This window comes from Tetrao urogallus (genome assembly GCF_951394365.1).
Source record: "Tetrao urogallus genome assembly, chromosome: 15".
NCBI lineage: Eukaryota > Metazoa > Chordata > Aves > Galliformes > Phasianidae > Tetrao > Tetrao urogallus.
In genome coordinates, this window is record NC_136828.1 from 618,085 (window position 1) to 635,650 (window position 17,566).

The 17,566-nt window shown below is 49.2% G+C and overlaps 1 protein-coding gene across 1 annotated transcript; it reads left to right on the plus strand.

Moving 5' to 3' along the window:
- Positions 1–13,680: 13,680 nt before the first annotated feature.
- On the plus strand, positions 13,681–17,232 carry LOC306952194 (galanin receptor 2b-like; the record flags this gene model as incomplete). Its single annotated transcript, XM_079542854.1, has 2 exons — positions 13,681–14,051; positions 16,494–17,232. 2 exons carry the CDS (start codon positions 13,681–13,683, stop codon positions 17,230–17,232), a joined length of 1,110 nt encoding a protein of 369 aa, XP_079398980.1.
- Positions 17,233–17,566: the final 334 nt, after the last annotated feature.

Below are 17,566 nucleotides of genomic sequence, written 5' to 3' on the forward strand. Positions count from 1 at the left end.
CAAAGACGTCAAGGAAACAGAAATGGACCATAAGGGAGAAGCTGTTGTGTTCTTCAGACTGTGTGGTCTGAAGCTTCTGCTTCAGAAGATAAGTAGCCCTTTATTCTGTTTCAATTGTTTAGAGTAGGCAGTGCAGTTGTTCTAAGGACTACAGACAAGTCAAACAAGCAACCAGTTATTTTAAACTATTTGTTTCTCTCTTTTGAGCTTTTAGTTAAGAAAAAGAGAAAGCTTCAGTTTCAACTTGGGACAGCAAATATGTTTTCTCTTTATTTTTCCTCTTCACTGGTTATATCCATTTTCTTGTGGTTTGGGACAGTGGCACTGAAGCACTGAAAATGCATTGCTACATGTGGGAGACTAGCAGTTTTATTTCTGCAGGATTCAAAATCCACATGTATGGAGGTCGGGTGAGAACCGTGCGTAGGCTGCCCTACTTTTGGTGGTGTCTCTAGCCTGCCAAGCACAACCCAGGGATGGAATTTCCAATGGAGAGTTCAAAAGGGAATTTTTTGGATGCTTCTAAACAGGGAATAATGTTCTTATACATAGTGTAAGAATGCTAAATAGCACAAGTAGCATGTTTTTATACTACAGATAATCTTGAAATAGACTTTTGACTTTGGTATGAGCGTAAGACCTCATCTTTTGTTTCAAGAACCTCCCTGAGGTAAATACAGTGAGAACTGAGATTAATTGTAGTACTGAGAAATAATCCTTTCATGGATGATGCTATCATAGGCAATGATAAGCTGATAGTTGTAGAAACTATGCTTAATATTACAGACCTATAAATGTACTGCGTGCATCTATGTTATACATAGAGAGAATAGAATGGAATCATAGACTCACAGAATCACCAAGGTTGGAAAAGACCTCCAAGATCATCGAGTCCAACCATCCACCTACCACCAATACTGCCCACCAAAACATGTCCCTTTGTACCACACCAATGCATTTCTTGAACACCTCCAGGGATGGTGACTCTACCACCTCCCTGGGCAGCCCATTCCAGCATCTGAGCACTCTTTCAGAAGATAAGCACCCCCATTTTTTCCTATTTTTTACCTATTTTTAAAAATAATTTTTTCCTAATATCCAATCTGAACCCCTCCCCCCCCCCCCCCCCCCACACACACACACAAATAGTGTGCCTGTATAGCTCTTTTTGCGTTATGAAGTAAGTTAATGTGTAGTTTGCTGTCTAGGAAGTCCCTAACTCATTTCCAGAATGTGTTCTGAACTTCACATTGCAGATTTGATGCATGGTGATTTCTGTAACTTTTGGTTTGCTATTTCAGCCATTCCACTGAACAGAAGCATTTAATAAGTGATCTACAACTTCATCTACTTTTCAGTACAAACATTGGAATAGAGCCATCATGAAAAACAGAGCAGTAATTGAGCTTGTTTTTAGTTATTTGTAAGGCTCTCCAGACTGTTGGAGTAAAACCAATTATTATGTTAATATCTTACATGAGTCTTTATAATCACCCTGTACATATAAATATAGCACAATTTATAAGTGCAGTGGCTGTAAGCAAATTTATGTGAGAAGGATTCATTGTTGAAAAGATCAGGTAGGGATGCAATTCAGCCTTCCAATTCAAATATTAGATTTAAGACACAAACTAAAACTCACCATTAGTGTCTGAGTTTCCACTGGATGTGGCAGAGCAACAGTGTCCAGCAGCTGGTTGGTTTAATTCCATTCAAGGCCAGGTCTTTGCCTCAGCAGATTTTGTCAGATCCTTCCACTGACGTCCGAAATACGAAGGATTCCTCACTGTGATTTCTGGGATATTTCTTGCTGCTGTTGGACTCCATAGGAAAAGCTGCCAAAACTGTGTGGTTATCTTCATGCATCTGGGAATAAGTGGAGATGAAGGTGAATATTTCTGGTTTGATGAGACAGACAGTGATATCATCATCTGGGTAAGCTTGTAGTTTTTGACTTTCTTTTTTTGTTCCTCAGCAAGTTCATTTTATTCTATTAGGATTTTGAGTTCTCTGCAAAATAGGAATGGAAGATACAGTTGTCATGCCTAAGTGTAGGCTGGTAATTAACTTCTAAAGGAATTTCACTAAAAGTAAGATTGAACTCTTAATTTGGATCTTAATTGAATCTGAAGGAAAAAAAGAAATCACTCCAAATGATCGCAATTTTGCATTTACAGCAGTCTTTTAATGAAGCATTACATTGTGATATTGTTGAAATCAAAACATTTGATTATTTTTTTTTTCATTTTAAAAATGAAAGTAGTTTTTTGAGCGTTTGTATAGGTTTAAGAAAGCAATCTTATCAACTCTAAATATATTCTTTGACCTAAAGAATTCTGCTGTTTTATATTCTGAGTTGAATATTTCAGTTTGAAATCAGCTGAAGTCATTTACCTTTTCATTTTACTGGAAAGAAATAAAAGAAAGTTGTTGATGTTCCCAAATAGCTGCTGTGATCTGGCTTGGTTTACCACTGAACCGAAGACTTGAGGAGTATTTGGTCAGCCGTCTCTCTTGAAGAATGCCAAATTCTTTTTTCCTATGCAGAAATTTATCCAGCACCTGGCCTAGAAATGTGGATTTCCAGTGCTTTGAAAGCAATTAGATTGTAGAAAAGTGTGTTATTACAGTCTTTCTTTTCAACATTATTCATCCAGTTAGTGATTACTGAGAGTTCCCTAACTCCATCTCTCTCTTTTAGATGTAAAAAACTTCTACTCTTCTGACTCATTACTTTACATTTCATGATCTTGAAACAATAATTCCTCATCCTCGAGAGCATGTGGAAACTTAACTTTGTCTAACAAATACCAATATCCAAACATCAGTATCCACTGATTAGAAAAGTAGTTCTTGGCAGTGCACCCTGAAATTAAGACTGCTCTAAGAAGTAGGATAATCAGATTAGGAACAGAATCAATTTACATTTTGGAATAACTTAATTTGAGTTTTTTTGTTTTTGTTTTTTCCTGGTACCTCTTTGTCTTTTAATCCATTTTTTAAATGTAACTTTGAAAAATCTGACCCCGTTCTAGCTATGTAAGTAATTAACTACCAATTATTAGACCATCACAGACCCATGGCAATACAATCTGACAGTATTTTCTTACACTGAGACTACAAATGAACCTATATCAGATTTTGCTGTGATTATGTACAGGGAAATGAAATGCTCCTTCATCTAATCATATTGTTTCTATGAGCATAAATTTGACTTCATTAGTTTAAACAAAAGAAGCAGATTTTACAAATTAAATAGCTCTATGAAATAATAAATTTGTTTTAGACATTTTCATTAACTAACTGAAAAACAATAATGCTTAGATGTTATAATAACAGGAAGGCTTTCTGAGGATTCAAACTCCATGAGCAGTGTATTTAGAATGGTTGAAAAGAATTTCAAAGGATCCCTGTTCAGAGTTAAAGGCGACCAGTTTGTCCAGAATAGCAGAATAAGCCCCATCTGACTGAGTAATGATGCTCAGTTCTACCACAATCATTGGACTTCACTGCAATTTGGTTTCTTTTAGTTCTGGACAAGTTGTCAACATCAGTACATGGTGTAAAATTTCCCTAAGGCTCTATGACAACTCTTTGACTCTTACGATTCTTTGAGTCTGTGATATTTACAGGATTCTATAGTGTCTCTAGTATGACTCTTCAAATCTATGACAACTCTATTATGACTCTGTGATGATTCTATGACTCTATGTTGACTCTATGACACTTCTGTATTGTCTTTATGATGACACTAAGACTACTCTATGACCACTCAATGACACCATGATGAGGAATTTGACAAGTCACTGATGTCCCTGTGATGCTACAATGACTCTATGACGAATCTTTAACCTTATGATGTCTTTCTGATTACTCTGTGATGACACCTTGATTTTTTTACAACTCTATAATGACTCCAGCAGTCCAGCCTTCAGATCCACATCTCTACATCAGAGATAAGGATGTGGTGCAGGACCATGTCAAAGGCCTTGCACAAGGCTAGGTAGATACATCAGTTGCCCTTTTGCCCACCGATGCTGTCACTCCATTGTAGAAGGCCATCAGATGGGTCAGGTGCCATCTGCCCTTGGTGAAGCCATGCTGGCTATTTCAGATCTCTTCCTCATCTTGCATGTGCCTTAACATCTCCTCTGGGAAGATCTGCTCCATGGCTTTCCCAGGCACAGACAAGATGCTCATCAGCCTGCAGTTCCCTAGGTCTTCCTTTCTCCTTTCTTAAAAACAGGAGTGATAGTTCCCTTTTTCCAATCACTGGGGACTTTGCCTAACAACCATGACTTTCCAAAAATGACAGGCTTGGCAACCACAAAGCCAATTCCTTTGGGATCCTGGGATGCATGTCACCCAGCCCCATAAACTTGTACACATTCAGCTTCATGAGGTTGTCTTGGACTTGCTCTGCTCTTATTGTTGAAAGGATTTTGCTCTCCTGAGCCCCACCTAAAGGTTCAGGGATATGAGAGGCATGAGAAGCCTGACTGCCAGTGAAGATTGAGGCAAAGAACTCACTGAGTACCTTAGTCTTCCCTATATCTATTGGAGTCAGTTCTTCATTTTCATCTGTCAGAGGGGAGTACAACTCCCTGTTCTGTCACTTCTGACCAGTTTACCTGTAGAATCTCCTTTTGTTGTTTTTCACATCCTTTACCTAGCTCAGTTCCATGTGTGCTTTCCTGATCTCATCTCTGCCGGTATGGATTGCATCTTTGTATCCTCTATGGTGACTCTATGGCCACTCCGTGACTCTTGTGACAACCCTATGACAAATCTATGACACCTCTATGATGACTCTGACTACTATATTACTCTCTGAGGTCTACATGATGACTTTATGATATATTTGTGATGACTAGGACAACTCCAGGATGCCTCCATGAGGACATTATGTTCATAATATAAGACTCTAGGATGACTCTGTGATGACCCTCAGGCTCTCTAACAACCTCATGCCAGCTCTAGGTCTCTGAGGTTTCTGTGACAACTCTATCACCCTAACACTAACATTAGCTCTAATGGCATTCACCCTAACCACTAAACCTAACTCCCAGTGTTAAACCTAAAACAAATCCAAACCTTAATGATAACCCTAGCCAGCTTCCCTATTCCTAATTCTATCCTGGGACATTTTAAATGTTCCCACGCTGTCTGAAACCGTTCAAATCTGCCCACACTGCGCATGTCCGCCGGCGTGGCCGCGTCCGAGCTCGCTGCCGAAAAAGTCCCCTGCGCATACAGTCACTGAACTACTGCGCATGCTCCTCAGGCCGCTATTGCGCATGTCCGCCGGGGGAGCCATGCAGTCCACATTGGCGCTATTGCGCATGCTCACAAAGGTATCGCTGTCGAAGTCGACGGGTCAGCGCTACTGCGCTTGCGCGCTTCCAGCTGCCGCAGTACTGACATTGGCCAGTGGGTGGCAGCAGAGGGCCGGGCGGCGCCATGCTCTGTGAGCCTTTAGGCCGCCTCTGTCCCAGGGGAAGCTGCGGCTCCATTGACTGCACGGGGGAGCGCGTTGTGGGCTGCGGGCGGAGAAGGGGGAAGAAGGAAAAAAGGAGTGACACAGAGTGGACATGGATAGGGGCAGACAGGAGGCGAGGAAGGGAACAGGACAGAGAGAGGAGCGAAGGGAAGAGGAGGGCAGCAGTGCAGGAGAAACAAATGTGGTGGCAGCAAGGCAGAGATCGAGATGGGAAAAATCTGGAGGAAGGATAAGGGTAAGGGGCAACTGCATCCATAGAAACACAAAGCAGGACAGGTTGAGACAGAACCAGAGAAAGAAAGGCTGCAAAGATGGAGAGAGGAGGGAGAGGACGTGAGATGGAGGGGTGGTGGGACACAAAGGGACAGGAAGGAAAGCAGAGAGAAGAGACAAGGCAGGAAGCAAGACAGATCTGACAGAAAAGTGTTGGACTTAGACAAGAAAGACGTGGAGACAGGAAGCAGCACAGAGTGAGGGAGAAGGACGAAATATAATGGACTGCAAGGCAAAAAGAAAATGAATGGCAGGGTCACAGAAAGATTCCCTGCTAGGGGGCAGTGAATACAACAGAGGGACTGCAAGGAAAGGTGAAGAGCAAGAAAACACAATAAAGAGAATAACGGCGAGGGATGCAAGAGTAGGGAAAAGCAGAGGGAGAAGAAGTAGGAAAGAATGCTAGGAAGAGAATGAGAGGTATGGGGGGAAGAAAGGTTGGGAAAGAGATTAGTGACAGGCAGCAGAACTGAGGGATGGAAAAGCAAAAGGTGCTGAGAGGACCAGGACAGAGCAGGAGAATAACAGAGTAACACAGGGACAGAAAAGGAGGGCACAGAGCAGAGAGAGGGGCAGGACTGGGAGTGAGAAACAGCAAAAAGAGACAAGAGGCACTGAGGGACAGACAGGGTGAGCCATCTGTCTGTCATGGGGGATAGAACAGGAGTGAGGAAAGGGCTAAGGGACAGCAAGAAGCAGAAAGAAGGACAGGGAGCATGACGAGGAGAATAAAAAATCATGGAATGGAGAGCAGGGATGGAGGGTGAGACAGGAACAGAGAGCAGGGCCTTGCTGTAGGAAAATACACAGATGGGCAGCTGGACAGAGAGAAAATTAGATGAACAGAAAACAAGGCAGTGGGGTGCAGAAAGAGTAAAAGGAGACATAGGGAGCAGAATAGGTATACTGAGAGAAACGTGGGAAGAAGGGCAGACTGACTGACACAGAAACCCAGGAGCAAAGGAGCAGGACAGTCTGACTGAGGGGGAAAAAAGAGAGGAAGTTAAAAAGGGAATGGGGACAGAGCAGAGGGATAGAGAGAGAAGCAGGAGGTGAGGGAGAGAAGGGAGGGAGCAGGGGTAGAGAATGTTTGGGTGGTGGAAGGAAGGGACAGAGCAGGGCACCAGCGTTTGGGGGAGGGTGTGAGGTACAGGAGAGGGATGCAGATCAGGACAAAACAAAGAGGGAGAGGGATAAAATGGAGATGGGCTGCAAGTCACAGACTGAGGAAGAGCAAAAAGAAACAGGATAGAAGCACTGAGGGGAAAAAGAGACAGCCAGCTGGATGTAGCCAGAAGTGAGGGAAAGGTCAGCAGGACAGAGAAGACTGAAAAAATAGAGAGCAGAAGCAAGATGTGGGGACAGGCAGAGAAAAAGAGGGAAGTTAAATAGCTAAGACAGAGAAAGAAGCATTAGGAGCAGAGAGAGAAAGAAATACACTAAGAAAGGCAATGAGGATAGAGATGAGCAGAGAAACACAGGAAACAGGACACCAAGAGAGCAGGGATGGGGTATAGTACACTGATAGACAGAGAAGTATTAGGGACAATGAAATTAAGGAAAGAGAAGAGAAAGCAGGGCTGAGAATCAGAGAGAGAAAGAGGAAAAGAAGTCATTGATGCAGAACAGAGGAGTGTGGAGCCTTACAGATCCCCCAGAACCCCAGTGAACCCCCAGTACCTCCCGGAGGTGCAGTGTCCCCCCTGTATATCTCTGTGACCATTACAGAGCCCCACAGTACTCCTCAGAGCCTTCCAGCACGCTCCAGACCCCTAACAACAAAGGTACAGCCCCTTTACAGCAGGCTGGCATGTTGAGCGGAGGAGGTCCTGCAGAGCAGCACAGGAGATGACTCCAAAATGGGGCTCCTGCACAGGACTCCATGGCACCTTGCCTCCTTGCACACACCTGGACCAGGTACTTCATGGACCTGCTGCCATGAGAGCCTGCAGCCACAGCAGGGCCTGAGCTCTCCAGCATGAGCTTTCCAGCACCACCAGCCACGCTCCTGAGGCCCCAGCACCTCGCTTCTGACCCCATCTGCAGCTGACAGAGCTCAGCAGGATGGGCACTGACTTGTACCACATCCCAGAGCCAGGGATATGGGGCTGCTGTCACTGTGTGCTGCACGGGTGCCTGCTTAGCCTTCCCTGATAGTGATGGCATCATTTCTCTGCAGAAGCCCACGGGTGTCTGTGTGACGATAGAGTCCAGGCCCCTCCCAGCAGGCATTTTCCAGCTTCAAGTCCTCTAATGTATCTCTGCATTGTGTTGCTTCATGGCGCGGCAGCTGTAGGAGGAGGAAGGGATGAGGAGCAGTGAGGCGAGTGTGTACAGCACAGTGGGTCTGGAGGAGGGCTGCAGGGGGCATGTGGGCCTGGGCCCTTCCTTCCCACCCTGTGGAGCAGGGGCCTGGGGGCCCCATCCTTCCCTGCCCTGCAGGTGCACACAGCACTCCATAGTGCAATGGGTTGGGGGAAGCATTGCACAGCTCTGCTCACTGTGTCCTGAGGTACACCCAGGGCAGGGGCAGCCCAGGGCAAGAGTAATAGAATTGCTTGAGTTAGAAGGGACACTTACAGGTGATCTAATTTAACTTCCTTGCACTGGACAGGGACACTTACAATTCAATCAGATTTCTCAGAGCCCCATCCAGTCTGATTTTGAGTGTTTCCAGGGATACGGCACCCACCCCATCTCTGGGCAACATGTAAAAAAATTCTTCCTTCTATCCAGTCTAAATCTCCCCTCTTTTGGTTTGAAACCATTTCCCTTGTCCTATCTCAACACACCCTCCTGAAGAGTCTGTCTCCTTCTTTCTTAAAGCTCCCTTTTAGATACGGAAAGGACATTCTCATGTCTCCCCAGAGCTTTCTCCAGGTTGAACAGCCCCAACTCTCAGCCTGTCCTAAAAGGGAGGTGTTCCATCCCTTGGATCATTTCTATGGCTCTGCTCTGGACACACTCCATGTCAGGTCCATGTCTTTCTTGTACTGAGGACTTCACATCTGGATGCACTCCTCCAGGTGATGGACTCTCCTCCAATGCGGAGCAGAGGGGCAGGATTACCCCTTCACCCTGCTGGCCATGTTGCTTTGGATGCAGCTCAGGATATGGTTGGCTTTCTTGTCTCTGTGGACACACTGCTGTTTGCCATGTCCAGCTGGCCACCCACGAGTACCCCAGGTTCCTTTCGGGAGGGCTGTCTTCAATCCTTTCACCCCCCCCAGTTTGTACTGATAGCGAGGGTTGCCCTGACACCAGACCCACAGAAGGAGCTGGGGAGAGGCACAGGGCAGCCACACAGTGGGGAACAGAAACACATCCAAGGTACTCGAAGTGCCCCCACCCAAACAGAGGGGCTGGGGGGCAGCTGGGCAGCCCTGATGTCATCCTGCTGCTGCTTTTCTCCAAGGGCCCTGTGGAGCTTGTGCCTCCCTGAAAGCCAGGCAGACATTGCCTGCTGGGCCAGGCTCAGGGCTGAGGGGAGCTGCTGGGGGCTCCAACTGCTGCTCAGGGTCCCTGGGTGCCCCTGGTGCCCGCCTGGGCTGGGGGCCCTGAGGTGGGCTCTGTGTTCATTGCATGTCTGTGGCTGGAGGACACCAGAAACAATTCATGGGCGGTGTAGTGTTGGCTGTTGCACACCTACAGGGCTTCGTGCTGTGTGTGATTGAGGTGCATGCAGCTGTGCCCACTGTCAGTGCCAAGAGGCATGAGCTCGCTGTTGGATTTAGTAGAATCACATCGAGTTATAGAATCGTTACGGTTGGAAAACACCCCCAAGATCACCAAACCCAACCACCAGCCCATCCCCACGGTGCCGTTAAGCCGTGTCCCCAAGTGCCACATCTCCACGTCGTGTGCGCCGCGGGGCGGGCGCTGTGTGCGAGGTGCGAGGTGCCCACAACTGCCGGCGCTGCACGGTGGAGCGTGTGAGCGTGTGCCGGGGTGCGTGCATCCATAAAGGTGTGCGGCGGGGCCGGGGCGGAGCGGGCAGCGGCGCAGCGGAGCGGAGCGGAGGCGGCAGCGGAGCGTGGCAGGTAGGATCCTGCCGGCGGGAACGGGGCTCCCGAATTCCCGGGTGCCGCCGGTGCGAGCAGCCCGTCCGGGCCAAGCGACCGGGAGCGGGGTGGGCGGCGAAGGGAGAGAGCGGCTCCCGGTGCGGACGCGCAGCCCCAGACCCGACCGTGCCCGCTGCAGGAGCCCCGGGGAGAACCCGGCTGCCCGCCCCGGCTCGGTGCCTGCCGGATGCTTTGGAGCGGCTGCGGTTCAAAGGCTGAGCACCGAGTTTGTCCCCCGGCAGAACAAACGAGGTACCTGCACAGATGGGGAAACGGAGGCACTCTTTGCTGGGAACAGCAGTGACAGCAGCAGAATGAGCAGCCCATTGAAAAAAGAGAGCTCGAACCGCCTTCTCCTCCTCTCCTCCGTTTGCTCCCGTCTGTCCAGAACACGAAGGGAAGGTCCGCAGCCCCCATCCCATCACCTCCCCCGTCTCCTCCCGCTCTCCTTGCCGTTCCCTCGCTGCAGGATCTGGCCGTGCCGTCCCGAGTCCCCGCCGGAACGCGCTGCCGCCCCACCGACGGTCAGTGCCGGTCCTGCTGCTGCCCGCAGCCCTGAGCCCTGCCCGTCCTGTGTCTCCTGGTTTGCCGTTCCAGCTTTGCCACCGATTCAGGTCTCATCCATCCCTGGCAACTTTACCTCTCCCTGTCACAGCACCTTTGCCCCTGCCAGCCCTGAGCAGCAGGTGTGGAAGAGGAACCCCATTGCCCATAGTCTCCTTATTCTTTCTGTTCACGCTATCTGTCCTTCTCACATTCTCTGATAGCAAAGGCTGTTCGGAACCAAATGAAACTCAAGAGCATTGCCATAAACCCATTCACAAAATGGTAGGGTGTCAAACGGTTGCAAAATGCTTCCAAGGGACATTAGAGCAGACCCTCAGGTTCCTGCTGGCTGCCTGGGAAGATGATGAACTGGGACTGGGAGTATCCCACTGCACCAGAGTTGCTCTGAGTCACTCCTTGAGACTGTGTACTGCTTACACACACATACCTTGGAAGGGGTAGTGCTGCTGTCACTCTGTGCTGTTGCTATTGCTGTCCTGCCTCTGCAGGCAGGACTGCACACAGAGGGGGGCTTCAGAACTAGCGGAGAAGACGTATATATTCATTTCTTTGCTCCATCAATGAGTGCTCTGATAGCTACTAAGCCACCACTTTACGTTCCCAGCTCCCCTATGAAAAGGGAAACAAAGCACTGCTGGGCTTTATACAGACAGGTCATGAATTGTGGGTGACCAGCTAGAACCCTGAAGCTGTGGGAAAGACACACAGCCAGACACTTAGCAGCCTGCCACCACCTCCTGCTAGTCACCATGCTCCTGGTCACCCACCGTCCCTGCTAAGAGCATTCCAAGCTCCCTGAATTCCAACAGGATCAAGAATTACACTTGTAGCTGAGTGATAAATTGTAACAGAAGTAGCTCCCTGACTGTCAGAACCAATTTTTGCCAAGTGAAGCATGAACTTCTCACATGCACATCAAGGGAAGTCAGATGCAGACTGTAACCAGGCTCTGTGACGTGCCAGCATTCTGAAGTGATCCCACAGTAGATCACAGCAATGAGGGGATGTTTGCAAGGTTACCTTCTTTGATTTGCAGACAGGCATGGAGGTATTCCCCGTCTTTTTGTTCTCTTTAGATCAGCCTTTGAAGAGGGCTGACTGTGACTTATCTGCCTTGCAAGAGAGAGAGAGCAAAGGAAGAGCATCTGGTGATGAACAGGATGGTGGGGAGGGGACAGCAGTCACCCTACCAGGCAGCACAGGCACAGTCTGTGTAGATGTTAATACGAAGCTGGTTTCTGGCATTCTCAGACTATGGAAGGACTTCAGGGTATGCAAGGGTATAGCACTGAGCCTAAGCCAGTGCAGTCAAGTAGCAGTAGGAATACAACACCCATAACAGCCTGAGCACATTCCGCTGCACACAGGGAAGCTCTCTGGTCCCGAGGGTGTTAGGTAACAACAGCCCTGGTCCCTCAGCCAGATACTGGGACCAGACTCCCTGGTGGGTCTGGGTGAGCTCCCCTGCTTCCCATACATTCATACAGTGTGGGGTGTTCAGTTCCGGTGTGGCTGTAGGGTGGACTTTTGGCTATACTGAGAACTGACACTGCCATTTTAATTGGTGGTGTTCACACACGAACGCAGAGCTGAGATCACATCTACCATCTACCAAAGATAAATAGCTTGCACCTCAGTGCTGGTCAGCCCACTTTTCTGGAGGATTCAGTTAATCCCTCTGCCATACAGGCAGCATAAATAGGCCATTCCACATCTACGAACCTCAAGGTTTCTGTGAAGGAGAAGAGGCTCAGCCAGAGATCAAGTTTCTGTGCTGCACCCCACACAAAGCAAATTCACATTCAGCCTTGAGGACCCCTCTGCTTCAGGACTGGTAAGTGTCCAAGGGAGAAATCTGCATGTCTACAAATGAAGAGCAGTGACCTGGGCTCCAGAGAGTAGTGATAGCTTCGTTCCCTGATGTAGGAGAGGCTGTCACTCTAGGAGGAGCATTTGACTCCTAGCAGCTGCTGGGAAGTCCACGGGAGGCCAAGGACTGCATCCTGCTTTGTAGCCTTTACATGCCTTTAACACTTTCTTTATTGCAGCAGTGGTTGTGTTGAACAGGGCTTGCAGTGACTCCAAGCAACTGACATCCCCAAATCTGCACCGATACCTGGAGTACCTGCAGACCCACAGTCACATGCCTCTTGCAGCACTTCTGCTTCAGTCACTCGCACTGCCTGTGCTCCCAGGCCAATTCCCAAACCTGAATCAGAATGCACAAGCTAGAGCTTGATTAATTGCAGAGATTCCATGATCTCCATACTTGTGGTAAGCCAGCCTTGGACCACACAGTAGTAACAACAGTACACCCGTACAAACACTGCAGAGGGAAAAGGACTCCAGTCCTCCAGTTTATTCAAGGGAAACTATGCCTTTGAACATAGATAGATTGATATAAAATATATTCTTCCAGCTCCAGAATGAAAAAAACATGCTGTGCCTGTGATGGAAAACTAGAGTTTCGCCATGCAACCTCATCTTCAGCTTGCAATCCAAATGCTTGTTTTGATGGCAGGGGACTGATGCGGAAAGCTCAGTTCTAGGGGAGAGCTGCCCTGTGAGGCAGAGAGAAGGAATATGTTTCTGGATCACTGAAAGCAAAGCGTAGAGTGTCCCATCAGAGTTGCCCTCCCCCAAAAACTCATCACTTGAGCACAACATGGAACTGGGTAGTAGCTGTCACTGCCAAAAGCGTTTCCAGCCTGTATCTAGTGTGTGATGCTTGTTCTAGGAGCAGGTACTGAAAGGACTGAAACAGAAGCTATAAAACTGTATGTCGGTATTGGTGGAGCAAACACCTCAGATTGTCCAGCTGGTTGGTTCAAGGTTGAAGCCCCACTGCTGGGAACAAACCTCACACCCCTTCTTCCATCAGCTGGACCAGCTGGGAGGTGAAAATTCTGTCTCCCTTCTCCCACACTAGTGGAGGCTGTGCTACCCATGGGGACAGATGCTATCCACTCCCCCAGGTCTCACTTCCAGCATCATCTGTCCAAGGTGACATCTGAGCCTGGGGTATGGATTCCTTCCAGGGCCAGAATGGGGCAGCACAGAACCCTTTACTCCCACCTTACCCACACCTATCCTACAGGCCAGCAGTGACCAGAAGAACCTGCTGAAATGCATGTGTGTCTCAGAGCTGAGAGCGGAGCTGTCTGTGTCCTGCCAGCCAACAGATCCATCAGCCAACCTAACAGGCCAAGAAGCACTTCAGTCTCTCACCTCTCTCCCTGTGTTGCCACAGGCTCCAGCACCTCACCACGGCACAGAACGATGGAGCACGAGGACTTCACCAGCTTGGCTGGGTACTGGAATTCCTCTGACAGTTACCAGTTCAGCCCTGCTAGTGTCATTGTCCCTGTGGTCTTCTCCCTCATCTTCCTCCTGGGCACAGTTGGCAACAGCCTGGTGCTGGCAGTGCTGCTGCGCAATAGGCAAATGGGCCACAACACTACCAACCTCTTCATCCTCAACCTCAGCCTGGCTGACTTCTTCTTCATTGTCTTCTGCGTGCCTTTCCAGGCCACCATCTACTCCCTTGAGGGCTGGGTCTTCGGCTCCTTCATCTGCAAGGCTGTCCACTTTTTCATCTACCTCACCATGTACGCCAGCAGCTTCACACTGGCTGCCGTCTCTGTGGACAGGTAACGGCCTGACAATGCGCTGGGGCTGGGGAAGGAGGACAGTCAGGAGAAGCTGGGTAGAGTGAGAGCGTGGGAAGGTCATGGCTTATCACCTTTGGGCGAATCGCTGAAACCACAGTGGCAATGGTCTGTCCCAAAGGCAGTTTGGGGACTGTGTTTCCCGTCCTCTAACAACCCCAAGCAGCACTTCCAGCTCTCCTGAGTGCAGAGCCAGTGCTGCTCCTGTCTGTGCTTCCCAGACAGGTTAGGGAGCTTGAGAAACTCAGCTCCACCCTCTGCCAGAAACACCCACTGCTCATCACCTAGCTCCAGATCAGAGGTGACACTGTGAGGTAATGTCTATCCCCAAGCCACTACTGCAGAAAAGTTTAATGTGGGGACAGCAAGGTGAACCGAGGGCACGGTGGGGGATGCCACATAAATGCACAAGAGGGATCGCTCATTCTCCTGCAGCTGCCAGCCCAGCACAAAACCTGTCACCTAACAGTTCCTGCTGCCTCACCTTTCCCAGCCCTTCTGGGAAAAGTGTTCCACAGCACGTATGCAGGAGGGCAGCAATGCCACGAGGCATGTTTCTTCCTGGAAAACTACCTAGGCTGCTCTGGCCTTATTGGTGGCATCTAAATTGTTCCCAAGGACACTGCCTAGTTCTCCCTCAGGGTGACTGCTGTCAGCTGCCCCACTACTGACTGAGTCCACGCTGGTGGTGTGGGATGAGGAGGAGCTCCATGCTGGGGTAAGACTCAGCCTCACTTGCCATACACAGTATGTGCCCTGGCCCATCTTGCTCTTTGTGCTTGCTTCCAAGGGTACTAAGACAGGACAGGATCAAACAGCCCTCTGCAATAAAGAGGATCACAAGGCTGCAGGCAGAAGGACACTTCAGCACCTGTGCTCTCAGGTCCCAATAATAGGGAACCTCTGGGATGGATGAAGTCCCAGTGAGCAGCGTGGTCGGTCTATTCCTCCAGTCTCCTTCCACTTCATCCTGCTCTCGGGTGATGCTTGCAGGGCCCTGGTATCAGGCAGTTGTTCCACTCCAAGAAGCTAGCATCCCAGATGCTACCACACCAGATGGGGTGATGGTGCAGGATTCCCAACAAAAACATCACACTCCTCTGGTTTCTAGTGCTTATGTACTCAGCTGTTGTCACAAGAAATCTGAGATTTCTCATGCTCCACCTTGTCTACACATTCTCTGTGCTGGGCACCCCTCAGCCAAGGCCTGTGAATCTCCTGACCAACACCAGCCAGCAGCTCAGGCCAGCACTGAGAACCATGACAGATGGACAACTCTTATGGCAGCATTTCAGCCTCCTGCTTTCCTGTACCTACATCACCTGTCTGCAGTCTGCTGCTCCTGCCTGCTCAGAACTGGGGCACAATCTCAAAAACACCCGCCCAAAAGACGTGTTGGCAGAGCATTTGTGCATGTGTCCTTTCCCTTTCTGGTGGCACTTTTGTGCTGTTGTGCAGCATCTGCATTTCAGCGTAACGTTGCATGACTCCTACACAGCTGCTTGGAGCTTTCAGGATGAAAGGACCAGCAAGCAACAAGAGTTTTGGTACATGTGTGACCCTTTTGACCAACTGCCTGTTTTATTCAACCTGCTCTGCCGGCCTGACAGTGCATCACATGGATGTCCTTCCCTGGGTGCTGGCAGGTGGAGACTGCAGTGGTTGTGCTCCTGTTTGTGCTGACAACACTTCTCTGTCCCTTACTCATCAGCACCAAGCCACCTTCTTTCTAACATCTACTTTGCAGGAGTGCAAAGCAAACATGGGAAAAGAGATTCCCATTTGCTGCTTGTTCCCTCTCCTACCTAATGTGTGCAACAGCATAGACCACCCCAAAGGCAGTTCTGCCAGCTTTGTCCTGCAGTGTTGCCTGGAGGTGGATAAGCAAAGCTGGCCGTCACACTGGCCACTGCTGATGGAAGAGACAGGTTCCCAAAGACTGCCTGGCCCTTTTGGTATTCAGGTGGAGGCAGACAACCTTAGCTAGAGGGAGCCAATCTTTCCCTTGCCAGTCGAATCTGTGAAAGCCAGAGAGGGCTGAAAATGGGCCCTGACTGGGCAGGAGCCAGCACTGCATCCATCACCAAGTGAAGCTTCCTCTGATCTTGGAACTGCTAGACAAATTCCACCAAGCAGTGAATATCTGTATGGTCTCCACAGCCCTATTTCTTTCTAGATCAAGCATATAACCCACCCCATCATACGCAGATGAGTCAGCCAGCCCACACCTATGAGAGGAGACACATCCTTACTACAAAGAGAACAGCTGTTTTACGCAGGACCATATTTCTAAGGGGCCATGGGATACCATGTAGGGCCACCCAGGGATCTTCAGGAGAATGAAGGAAGCCCTCTTGTTCCTGGTGTTTGTGTGGCCAGGCTTGACTGAAATCTTAGCTCCAGTTGCTTTGCTCTCTCCTGCAGGTACCTGGCCATCCGCTATCCGCTGCGCTCCCGGGAGCTGCGAACCCCCTACAACGCGGTGGCTGCCATGGCTGTGATCTGGGGTCTCTCTGTGGTCTTTGCTGGGCCCTACCTGAGCTACTATGACCTGATTGAGTGGGAGTCCAGCTACATCTGCATGCCTGGCTGGGAGGAGTGGAGACGCAAGGTCATGGACACCAGCACGTTTGCCTTTGGCTATGTCATCCCAGTTCTGGTCATCAGCCTCTCCTACACCAGGACCATCAAGTACCTGTGGACAGCAGTGGAACCCTTGGAGGACATGTCAGAGTCCAAGAAGGCCAAGCGGAAGGTAACTAAAATGATCATCATCGTAACCATCCTTTTTTGCCTGTGCTGGCTACCCTACCACGTAGTCATCCTCCGATACCTCTATGGAGATTTCCCTTTCAACCAGGCCACCTATGCCTTCCGTCTGCTTTCCCACTGCATGGCCTATGCCAACTCCTGCCTCAACCCCATCGTCTATGCCCTGGTATCCAAGCATTTCCGTAAGGGCTTTAAAAAAGTCTTCAGCTGTCTCCTGAGGAAAAAGCACCGCAACAAGGTGCATGTGTTACACGCTGCTCACATTGTGCCTGGCTTTGAGGCAGGCTCCACTGAAGTGTCCCAGGTGCATGAAGAAAATAACAGGTGTGAGCTGAACCCAGACTCCCTGGCAGTCCCCTCTGGTTCTTCCAAGCATCTTCACCTTTCTTAGTAGCTCCACACCATCTACCAGCCCAGCTGTGCCATCTGCCTCAGGTCACTCTCTCCCACTGAATGAGACAGGATGCTAGGAAAGGCAAGACAGAAACCTTGCTATATCCCGCTTCTAGCCTTGCTGTTCCTCTTCTTTCTGGGTACCAATTGTCCTCCTAAGCCACCTCCCCACATCTTGTGTACAAGGGAAGGAATGGACCCACACTTGCTCCTGATCCACAGCCCACCTGCAGTTCAAGGACTAATGCTCCAGCTCTTCTGTTGACTCTCATCCTTCTAAGTCCTCTGCTTAGCAGCCCCACTACATTGGACACATTTGTTTGCTGTCAGAT